General features: G+C 36.0%; 2 protein-coding genes across 3 annotated transcripts; both read left to right on the top strand.

The window, feature by feature from the left end:
* The first annotated feature begins 439 nt into the window (after window positions 1-439).
* Window positions 440-3,110, top strand: LOC110766726 (uncharacterized). Its single transcript, XM_021970092.2, has 3 exons — window positions 440-703; window positions 812-969; window positions 2,583-3,110. Exons 1-3 carry the CDS (start codon window positions 623-625, stop codon window positions 2,701-2,703), a joined length of 360 nt encoding a protein of 119 aa, XP_021825784.1. The 5' UTR covers window positions 440-622; the 3' UTR covers window positions 2,704-3,110.
* Window positions 3,111-3,988: 878 nt separating this feature from the next.
* LOC110766794 (transcriptional corepressor LEUNIG_HOMOLOG-like) lies at window positions 3,989-10,991 on the top strand. Of its 2 annotated transcripts, none has more exons than XM_021970174.2 (18): window positions 3,989-4,178; window positions 4,364-4,447; window positions 4,578-4,675; window positions 5,123-5,235; window positions 5,326-5,522; window positions 5,936-5,975; window positions 6,063-6,171; window positions 6,535-6,581; window positions 6,748-6,834; window positions 7,215-7,289; window positions 7,429-7,482; window positions 7,679-7,826; window positions 8,402-8,511; window positions 8,612-8,761; window positions 9,396-9,551; window positions 9,727-9,843; window positions 9,954-10,160; window positions 10,503-10,991. In XM_021970174.2, the coding sequence occupies exons 2-18, from the start codon at window positions 4,413-4,415 to the stop codon at window positions 10,647-10,649; spliced, it is 1,890 nt and encodes a 629-aa protein (XP_021825866.2). In that variant the 5' UTR covers window positions 3,989-4,178; window positions 4,364-4,412; the 3' UTR covers window positions 10,650-10,991. The 2 variants fall into 2 exon arrangements, with proteins under 2 accessions (XP_021825866.2, XP_088107672.1); XM_088251546.1 differs by having other exon boundaries at window positions 3,989-4,256.
* The last annotated feature ends 153 nt before the right edge of the window (window positions 10,992-11,144 follow it).

The raw sequence follows: 11,144 nt of genomic DNA, 5'->3' as shown, positions 1-11,144 counted from the left end.
TAAACCCTTTGTGTTTACAAAAAAAAAAAGGGGGACATTTCCTCTTTTTAAGAAAAGCAGACATTTATAATAAAAAAAATTGATGTTAAAAAAAATTAATGAGATGGTAAGAAAGTTGTGAAATTTTTTTGGATAAATTGAATAGATTTAATAAGGGTAAACTTGGAAAGCAAAAGTTAGCATGTATAATATATTAATGACATTGTTTTAAATGTAAGGAGAATGACACATGTCAAGCAAAAAAAAGAGAATGTCAAAAAGAGAAGGTTAGAGAGAAGGTTGATAGCATTCCCCAAAAAGTTAACATAACATTTTATATAATTTTTTAATTTTTTATATTTGTATTAATAATACGGTGAAAAAAGTTCTGAAATTGTATATCTCTTAAAAATTTAGGAGAAATAAATATTTAAAATTAAAAAATACGTCTCTTAAAAATTTTCAGGGAAATAAACCGTTCCATTCCATCCAAGCAGACAAAATCCGGACCAAGAGAAAACCTTTCCTTCTTTTCCCGCCGGATTGGAATTGACTTCCAACTTTTCCAACTTCTCACACAACTCCCCTGGACTCAGATCCTCTTAGGCTTCGCTCGCTAGTTTCAGATCCAAAGCGAGATACGATGGCAAAAAAACAATCGGAAGGAGAGCAAATATCATCGGCAAATGCAGTCTTTCTCGGAGCTTTAGCTCCCGGTGTTAACGTACGCCTAATTTCCGATTCTTTATGTATGTTTCTGTATTTATATGATTCTGAGCAAAATCTTATGAAAAAGGGTAAATTTTGCTTTTGCTGATTGAATTTGGTTCAGGCTCCCACATGGACAACGCTAAGATTTGCGTTTGTGATGTTGGGTCTGTGCCTTGCTGTGATGCTGGGCTTGGCATTCTCTTCCAGTGACTCTTGGTTGGTACTTCATGTTGCGTTCCTAGTTCTTATCACTATGACCCTCTTCTTGCTTCTTAGCTGGTACGCTTATTCTTCTCTCTGATACCCACAATTCCTTTTCCTTTTAAGGTTTTCAGTTTGGTCAATCTGGATATGGGTTATTGTGGTTGCTCTGAAAATTGAAACTTCTTTTCTTTTCTGGATCAAAGTCTCTTTTTTAGTGTTAATTTCTTCCCTCTGCTGTTATTGGGTGTGTAATGGCATGAGTATGTGTTGATAATTTTTTGTAAAGAAGAAAGCTACGTATGCAAATGGCTCATTTTGCAACTTAATCTTTGTGTTTAATGACTTGTGCTGCTATGCTCATGTTTGAAAAAATCAAGTTACTTAGTGAGTACTCCAAAAAATGAATGTGCATTTTTAATTCTTCAGCCGTGAATAATAGTGGTACCTTGTTGTGTTATTACTAGATTGCCTTCCTTGGTCTGATGCATAAGTTAGTATTGCCTTTGAGTTATTTGGTTATAAATTCTAGTACACTAAAGGGGATAACTTGTTTGATACATGTAGACACTCTCTCATCTCTGTAGGCATTACACATGTAACATCAGTTAACTAAATCTCACCTCTATTTTATAGGGCTGAATACCCCTACGTATTGTCTGTCCATGATTATGTGTTTTGTAAAATATAATGAAGACAGATATGTTGTATCGTTGTTGTTAGATCAGCAAGACTTTGCATTGTGTAAAACTGTGGATGAAATATTGTCTATGGAGTAGGTTTTATCTTGTCCAACCATTTGTATACTTGAGCCAGGCCCTTAATTTCCAATGATTCTAATAGAATTGACTGTAAGATTGTCATGAGGGTGGTTTGGGATGACTAGATTAAATTTTAGGAGCATGTGCTGATGTGGATGTGAACTATGGATGGTTGTTACGCATGTATCCAAATGGAGTCAGGGGAAAAGGTAAGGGTATTAGAACATTGTTATTTGTTGTTACAATAATGGAACCCCATTCAAGCCAGCACACTGATATATCTTGCAGACATTATTCTATTTTTTGGTTTGACTATAGTTTGAAAGATGGAGATATATTGAGCTTTGAAAGTTTACCATCTTATGTTGGCCATTGTTCACATAAGGGATGAGGAGCATGCACTGTATGTGTTGAAATCTTTAAACTCTTTGCAGAAAAAGACCTTTTTAAGTGCTAGAGGTTCATATGGCAATATTGGGTGGTCCACTCTATTTATGAGTCAACCTAAATCATTTAAGCAATTTAGATGATGATGGCAAGCTCTAATTACGCAATTTTAGACAGCTGATGAGTCTTGAGTTTTATCAAGTTGTGTTTCTGAGGTGCTAATATATGGTAGACACTGGCATGCCTTCTTTCATCTTGACTAGTTTGAGCTAAGTTGTTCGAGGGATGCTTGATTTTTTTTCATTTTATTTGAAAAATCATGAGTATGGAAGATAAAACTTTCACGACTATCTGGAATTCGTTATTTCTCATTTGTGGGTTTTGAAGAAGAAAGAGATGGAAAATAAACCCAAGTAGTTCAAGCTAAGTTGTTTGAGGCATGTTTGATTTTGTCATTTTATTTCAAATTCATTTCATCGTGACTATATGGAATTGATTATTTCAAGGCTCATTGATGACTTATGGATTGATTTTACGCTGCAGGTTTCTTGCACAGACTGGTTTGGTTTCTGTTGAACATCAAATTCGGGAGATGGGCTTAGCGCCAGATGGTCAAGAGGTGAGTAAAGAAGGCGTGAAGAAAACTGAGGAGAAATCCCTTTAAAAGGGCAACTTATAGTTCATGTAAAGACAATTACATTTGTGATACAATCCTTCCAAGAGGAATGAGAAGACAAAGGTTGTCAAAACGGCAAGCAGATTGCAGTAGTTCTGCGCTGTTTGATGAGAATATTGCCCAGAGGAATTCCATCTTTCAGTTACTCTTGACCTCTTTCTGCTTGTGTTTGTTCTTTTTGGGCTTGATGAAGCAGAAGCACGAGCAACACGGGAACTGAAGCAAGAACTTCATCTCTTTGATTTGATGTTGTGGGAATCATATTGTTTGGAGATCTTTATATACATGGAGCCTTTGCTTTTTCCTTTGTTCCTCTCTTAGGATGCTTCTCCTTTTCCTTATTGTTTTTTTTTTCTTCCCTTTTTTAAAGATAAAAAGATGCCTAGCGTAGCTTCTCCATTTGTGTCATCATTGCCATTGGGTGTATTATGCTCCTTGCAATTTCTTCCTTCTGTAAGATGAAAACGTGACTACATTTGTATTCCTTTCATGGAGGGAAGGAAAAGACTTCGCGTAATCGGACCTTGCCTTCTTTCCTCTTCGGTGTACACCAACTTCGGAGTTGCTTGAGAGTGCAGAGTAGAATTAGAGGGTTTATTCTCGATTTAAAAATAAAAGACACCATATGCAGTGCTCTCGATTGAACGTGAGTGTGCGATAGATACCAAAAATGACCTTAAAACATTTTCCATGTTAATATAAAAAGAGGGAGACCTAACCTAACTACCATCGAATTAACTACTGGTAGGCAAACATGAACTGCCATTAATGTCTGATAGAGGCAAAGTTAAATGTTGGACTTTCATCTATTTCTCGCCCCTGTCGGCAATTAATTATGGTAACCATGTTTAATTATGATTCATTTAGGTTGGTCAAATTTGATCCTGAATGGGATCCAACTTACAATTCAACTGTCATCTGTGGCCTACAATTCAATTTTCAAATTAGGCAAAACGTTGCATATACCACTAAAGGACATACATACCTCAAACGACTATGGAGCTTTTTAAAAATATTTATTTATTTAATAATTATCGTTCTCGAGATTCGAACTTAAAATTTCTAAAATGCAACACTTGATCATCATGAACATGTCATCAACAAGTTTCGTCATTGCATCACTACGGAGAGAAATTTTAAGATGTGACCGTCACACCGTGGTATCGAGTAGAAATTATAACTTGTTTCAACGGTGTAGATTTGGTGGCAAAATTAGTGAGTTGGGGAGAAGCGCGGTGGGTTGAGACTATTGGGGGCAGGGCAGGACAGGTGACAACTCAGAGTGTAAAACGGGAGCGAAGGTCCATTGCATTGTGTACATAAAACCTCGCGAGTCAGAGAGTCACCAAAAGCTCTCGTTTTTTCTCTCTCTCTCTCTAGAAAAAACCAAATTTGTTGTTTGTCCCTTTTCTTTGGGTACCCTTTTTGCATGGCGCTGTTACACCTTTCTTAGCTCACTCAAGGTGCTCTCTTTCTCTCTCTATCTGTCCGTTTCCTCTTCTTCTTCTTCCTCCTTTAAACCCAACTGGCTTTATTTTACTGTAATTGCTCATACTCATTGATTTCCACCTTGGAATTCCTCTTTGATTGTTTTCTATCTCTGTGTTATGTGTTTTGCGGTAACTTAAAGTTTTTCGTGTTTGTGCAGTTCCTTTTTGGAGGGTGGTAAGAAGTGAAGGTCGTTTTGGGAGGTGATCATGGGTTCAGGTCAGCACTGGGATGCTGAAAAGATGTGAGTATATTTTCTCTCAGTGCTTACTTGTCTTCACTTTGAAATAATATTATATATATGGGTTTCGTTTCGTTTCCTTTCTTTTGGTTTTTAATTCGTAATCTGTGTGTATTTGATTTGAGGGTTATAGGCTTGATCTATATTTGCATGATTATATGGTGAAAAAGAATATGCACAAGACTGCTGCAGCTTTCAGGAAGGAGGCTAATGTCTGCGGCACCCCTGTTGGTAGTACTTTCGCTGATCAAATGCCTCTGCTTTACGCTTATTAGTTTCCATTGAATGAATGTACTGTTGGAATTGAAAATGAAATCTTGATGTGTGTAGCTAGAGAGTTGCTATCTCAATTTGGTTGGTTATATTGGTGAGCCTACATTCTTTTAAGAAAGAGAAAATCGAGGAAAATTGTTGCATATATCTAGTCTCACAATTGTTTGGTTTTTGCATAGAATGAAACCTCAGAATTTTGTTATTAAATTATGCTCTTCCACTATGTTGAATGGTCTTGACTTCTAAACTTTATGATACTTATTGATCTTTTGGATTATGGGTAGATGTTTATAGTTCTGGGAGGCTCCATTATGGTCTTGACTTCTTTTATGTTTATAGATGTTTATTGTTTGGTTTATGATTACTGTTAAAAATTATAACTGGGAGGCTCCTTTATGTTTTCAGTCATTAATACTCCCGACGGATTCTTACATGAATGGTGGTCTTTATTTCACGATGTATATGCCGCCGGGGAATTGAAGCATCAAGAGGCGAAGGCAGAAGCATCTCTAGTTAAGGTGGTTATTTGCTGAACTGCTTTGCCAGGTTTTTGTTTTTCAGATGGTGCGTCCTTTTATTTATAGACCTATTTTTAATTTTATTTTCAGGCTATGCAAACGAGAGAGAATGAAGGACAAAATAAACGTCCAAGAGTGACACACATAGCAACAAACAAACAGAGGCCTCCACAATTTGATAAGGGTACTAGTTCAAGAAGGCAGTCTACTGGAGATTTTTACCCCAGTTTACATCCAGTTGATGTCAATAAATTGAATGTCTCAAAGCCAGTTACAATCAATTCAAGGTATTCATTAATATGTTTTCAACTCTGCATTACTTTATAACAGAGGCATATCTGATTTTGAACTCATTTGTACAGTTCATTTGAACATTTGGGTCCTCCTCCATACCAATGTCCTGTTTGACAACGTTTCGATTTCTAATTTTCTGTCTTTTAAGTCAAGAGATAAAAGGGAAACAGATAAAAGAAAAGAGAGAAATGAAAGAAGAGAAGAAAAATGAGAGAGCTAAGGAAGAGAGCAGAAAGTATAGATAAATTAAAATGATAAACTTTTCTTTAGTTTTTTATTTTTAAATTAAGAAGTGTGGGAAGAGGAAGGAAAAGATTGAGGACATGGATGATTACTGTTGATTGGCTTTGTCTAAATCCAGAGCTTTTTTTTCTTCTTTTACTGACATTCTCCATTCCTGTGTCAGTCATGTGCTGCAACAATTTCCCAATCACCCTCAACAGCAGGTACTGAGAATTTTGTCTACTCTACCAATCCACTCTAATAAGAACCCCAAATTGATTGAGTTTGCATTGAAATTTTTAAATACTCAGGCGGAGGACAACAGAAATGTCATTAGCTTGGGCAGGACCATCAGCATGGACCGTACGCTTTATGGATTGAGTAGTGCCACACTCCCAGTAACTGGAACTCAGGATGCAGGTTTGTTAATGTTATTGGGGTTCAGCACTGTGAAATAGATATCAATCCACTCTATCGTATATGCTGTTATTACACTGACAAGAAGATAAACACTTTTAGGATTTCATTGTTCTCTTGATCACCATGATTCCCTTCTACATGTATCTACTACCTCCTGCTATGATTTGATCTGCCACCAATGATACTCTTTTTTTCTTTTTTTTTAAATTTTTTTAAAAGTCATCAAATCTGGCACTTTTGCTCTGTTTAACTGGGCATGAAGATTGAAAACGTTTTAAAGTGGAAACGTAATCATAGAAAAATAAATTCGTTATTTGATTTATATCATGTAGGTGCCTGATTTCATTCTGTTTACGTTTTCAGGCATGGTTGTAGTCAATCCTGGAACAAGGCATGTAAGGCCCTTAACAGTAAGTGGTCTATAAGTTCTTGTCCATTGGAACTATTTTAGCTTCATTTTTAGGTTATATGCCATTGCAGTTTTTAATTTCTGTCTTCCCTAATTCAATCTTTTGATTCAATATTCTTAATACTTCATCTGAAGCTGATCATATCTCCCCTGGTCTGTTTCACCAGGTATTAAACTCAGCTTTGCAGGCCCCAAACCATCAGCAGCAGATTCAGACATTGACAGCAGAACATCAGCATCCGGTTTTGGGTCAGGTATGATGTCACATGGAAAACTGACGTTTGATCCTGGAAGTTATGCCAAAAGAGCATTAATGGGGAAGGATGGAAAGGTTACTGGAAACAGTGGCTAATAAATTCCAGTTTGAATGGCAATGTGAAACTGTATGGAATAATTATGTTGTACCATCACATGCAAAAAAATCCTTCAAATACAATAAGTATATGCTTTTGGCATGTTGTCTTTGTACTTCTCAACCTATCTGATGCTATTAACTAAAAGCTATGAAAAGGAACATTTTGTTAACTAATGTGCAAGCTAATTTTCAAATATACAGTTAGTAGTTTTCAGTAGATGTTTTACTTGAAATGTTTACAATCCTTTTCCTGTTGAAAACGGATTGTTGATGACTCAGATGATTGGCCAATGGAGACCAACTGCTGCGTACCAACACCAACATGATTGGCCTCAGCAGCAGCAGTTACTAGAGGTTGGGCAGTAACGCTGATTGTGTCCCTTGCTTTGTAGGAAAATTCTTTGTTAGTACTTTTTCTTGACTTGGTTGAAGGTGTTCACATGCATTTTTTACTCTGAATTATCTCTCTCTATTGTTATCGTTTCAAAATCAGAATGACAGAAAGAGGAAGACGGCACCATTTTTGAGAGCTGGAGGCATCCCTTTGGTAGGTCACACGCCTTACAATACATGAATATGTTCCCTTTATCACACGACATCAATATTTGTGAAAATTTAATGAATACTTTGATTTTGGGGACTCTTCATCACTTTTTATGGATGCTTCTTTGAAACGTAATATTTCTTTGGGCTTTTGTTAGCCAGCATTTTCCTTAATATCTTAATGGAATCCTAAACCACAGGGTGATATGAGTGCTAAAGAAGAAATACCTGTGGAAGCAAATGCTGAATCTTTCTTGTCCTATGGTGATGACAACGCTGATGGTACAAACACTACTTTCAGATTTATAAAACGTAGAGCTACAGCTTGCAACAAAAATGAACAAAAAGGTACTTCATTTGGATTAGAAAAATAAAAACACTTTGTACTTAGTATTATCCAATGCTATTCATGTTATGAAAATATTTTTGAGGTGAGATTTACAACATCTATATTTGTTATACCAAGTCTCAAACCAAAAATTCGTTTTTCTTTTATTGTTGCATAATACCATAGGGTTTGAATTAGAAATCCTCAGCTGCCAGTTCCAGTCCATGTATCTGCTCCCTCAATTTTCTTTTAGCTTCACACACTATTGCATTTTCATGAGGTTTTAGTACTCTTGTTCACACTTCATTAGATTACTGAATTGGCACTCTATTTAGTTGTCATCTGTTTATATGACTGTTTGCTTCTGCTTCTATTAATATTAATAAGATCGTCTTTACTTAGAATAAAATAGTTAGGCGAATTTAAAGAAAAGGAGACACAAACATTGATTATGACCTTTATATATGTAAAACAATTAGTAAATATACAACTTAGTGGAAGGTGATACCAAAAAGCACAAATAGTTCTGCCTGTTAACTGACAAGAAATAGGTTGAGAATTTTTCATGAACATTACTTTTGTTACCAACTGCTAGGCTTCACATTTGAAGAAGTTGGTTCTCTCCACTCAAGCAAATCCAAGGTTCTATGCTGCCATTTTTCATCGGAAGGCAACTTGTTAGCTAGTGCTGGGCATGAAAAAAAGGTCACTTGATAAATCTATAATGTTCAGTTGATCATCTTCTTAGTGAGTATTTTAGTAGTCTTTTTATGAGTTTGTTGCTGATTTCATCATCTGCTGGCAGGTTCTGATTTGGAACATGGAAACCTTTGATTTTGATAAAACTTCAGAAGGGCATTCTCTTCTCATTACAGATATACGGTTTCAACCAAATTCAACAATTTTTGCAACATCTTCATTTGATAAAACTGTGAAGATATGGGATGCAGCAAGAGTAAGTTTTTCATTATCATTATTATCTGAATCTTCTTTTACCACTAATTTCTGTCTTATAGTGCAAAATTTCTTTGGCGGTTTTACCAAATTTTTTGTTTCATTCCCTTTTAGTTCTCCTCTTTTCTCATATATTTTTCCTGTACAAGGAAACAGTCAAGACCCTACCTGAATATGGGTATTTGTGTAGTTATTCTACATTATCATCTTGCAACTGGATGAAAATTCTATATGAAACACCTACAGACTGTTTCTAGCTGGTCATATTCTCATGTTTAGTATGTGTCTTATAGTATTTGAGATATTTGCCCTTCATATTGTAATTCATTGTTGCAGATTACATGCTTGATTTCATATGCATGATTGCTACTTGGTTTAAAAAGATATTTCGTTATGGCAACACTCTGACTGTACAGCTCAACTTGTCTCGGTTTGATTGGGGATCCTTGCCTAGCTTATGAGTTGAACATATGAGTGCCCCAAGCCTGTTAGGCCTGGCTAGTCTTTGTTCTCTCCCTACCTATGTCTTCTAGACTCACATGTCTTCATAATCCACCTTTCTTTTGAAGTAATGATTAACAAAATATCATTTGACATAGATCAATGATATTTGGTACATCATTGTGTTATTGTAGTCGAGCAAATCGTTATCCAAGCTTTTAGGGCACACTGGACAAGTAATGTCATTGGATTTCCACCCACGGAAGGTCAATCTCCTTTGTTCATGTGATAATAATGATGAAGTCCGACTGTGGGATATCAACCAATGTACTTGCACAAGCATCTTTAAGGTAATAATATCTTGATCATTGCATTTGTTATAGTATAATTGTTGCATCTGAGTCATTTCCATGTTATGATCCACTATATTCTAATTCTTAATTTGAAGATGATGGGGTAGACAAGTTTCTCTTGGACTTTCATCCATCAAGGCCTTACCTGAATCTCCTCGTGGACTAACTGCAGGGAGCAACTAAACAAGTCAGATTCCAGCCTCAATTTGGAAAAAATTTGGCCACTTCGTCAGGAAATGGTATCAATGTATTTGATGTTGAGACTGGGAGTCTCAAGTTTTCCTCGAAGGTAAGCCTTAAGATCATTCATGCGTTTTAAATGCTCCTATAGCTATTGTCAATGCATCTAGATGCCAAGTTCTTGCACAGTTTACTTGATAGAAAGAAAACTTATTTCAGGGATCCGGACATGTCAAAGATGTTGTTTCACTTTGCTGGGATACCAGTGGGAAGTATCTTGCCTCTGTTAGTGAAGACAGTGCAAGAGTTTGGTCTACTGCGTCAAACGGAAAATGGATACATGAACTGAAATCAAATGGCAATAAATTCCAATCATGTACATTTCATCCTGGATATCCACTACTCTTGATCATTGGTGGTTACCAGGTAACTATTAATACTTGATTTAAATTGCTGCTGGGGATTTGGTGAGGCTGTTTGTGCCTTGTGTCTGTACATGAAAACGGGGTTCTGCACTTTCATCGTTTAGTGGGTTCCTTTACAGTAGATGCAAGCTTTTCATATTAGCATTGGATACGTTCAAGGAAAGTGAAAACAAGGTTTTTATTTTGCTAGAATATGAAAGTATTAGGATGAAAATGTTTTTAAGAACATAACAGGTAGTGTTTATTAAGCTGCATTATGACAAGTATTTGAGCCTTCGGTTTTTATAAGGATGTTAGGATAATGAAGTTTGGAAATGTTAAATTATCGGTTTGTTCTTGGCAGTCCCTGGAGTTGTGGAATCCAAGTGAGAGCAGCAAAACATTGACAGTTCCAGCGCACAAGGGGCTAGTTGTTGCACTGGCAGAATCCCCAAAGACTGAAATGGTTGCCTCAGTGAGCCATGATCAGTGTGTCAAGCTATGGAAATGAGAGACCTACCTGTCAACGCCACAGCGCCTGCATGAGGAAAATATGGAGAATATGTAAATTGGGAATGGAAAACAAGCGAAAGATACAACTTTTGTTAATGACCTGCCTTATTATAGGAGAGAACAGGTCAAGTCAATTATACCTTAATCTTTGATATAGGCACAGTTGCATTCTTGAATTTACAGAATTCAAACATGGCCAGCATTAAAAAAAGAAACGCATGCCGCCATGGTTGTTTTCTGAAACCCAAAAATATATATATATATATATATATATATATATTATGTAGTTGAAGTTAAACAAGTATATTTCCAAGAGTACTTTGATGTCCTTTTTTCTTCTATTTTTTGAGAGTTTGTTGTCAATTTTTTGGAAGCTTAATGGATATTTTCTAACAAAGGATCACTGTAATTTCTGATCAACCATATAATCAACTTAAAAGGTTCATTTCGTGAAAACAGTTTGCTAAGCTTCAGAGTAACATTTTCTTTATCC

The sequence above is a fragment of the Prunus avium genome, chromosome 4, assembly GCF_965620075.1.
Source record: "Prunus avium chromosome 4, drPruAviu1.hap1.1, whole genome shotgun sequence".
Lineage (NCBI taxonomy): Eukaryota > Viridiplantae > Streptophyta > Magnoliopsida > Rosales > Rosaceae > Prunus > Prunus avium.
This window is presented reverse-complemented; position numbering and strand designations above follow the sequence as displayed.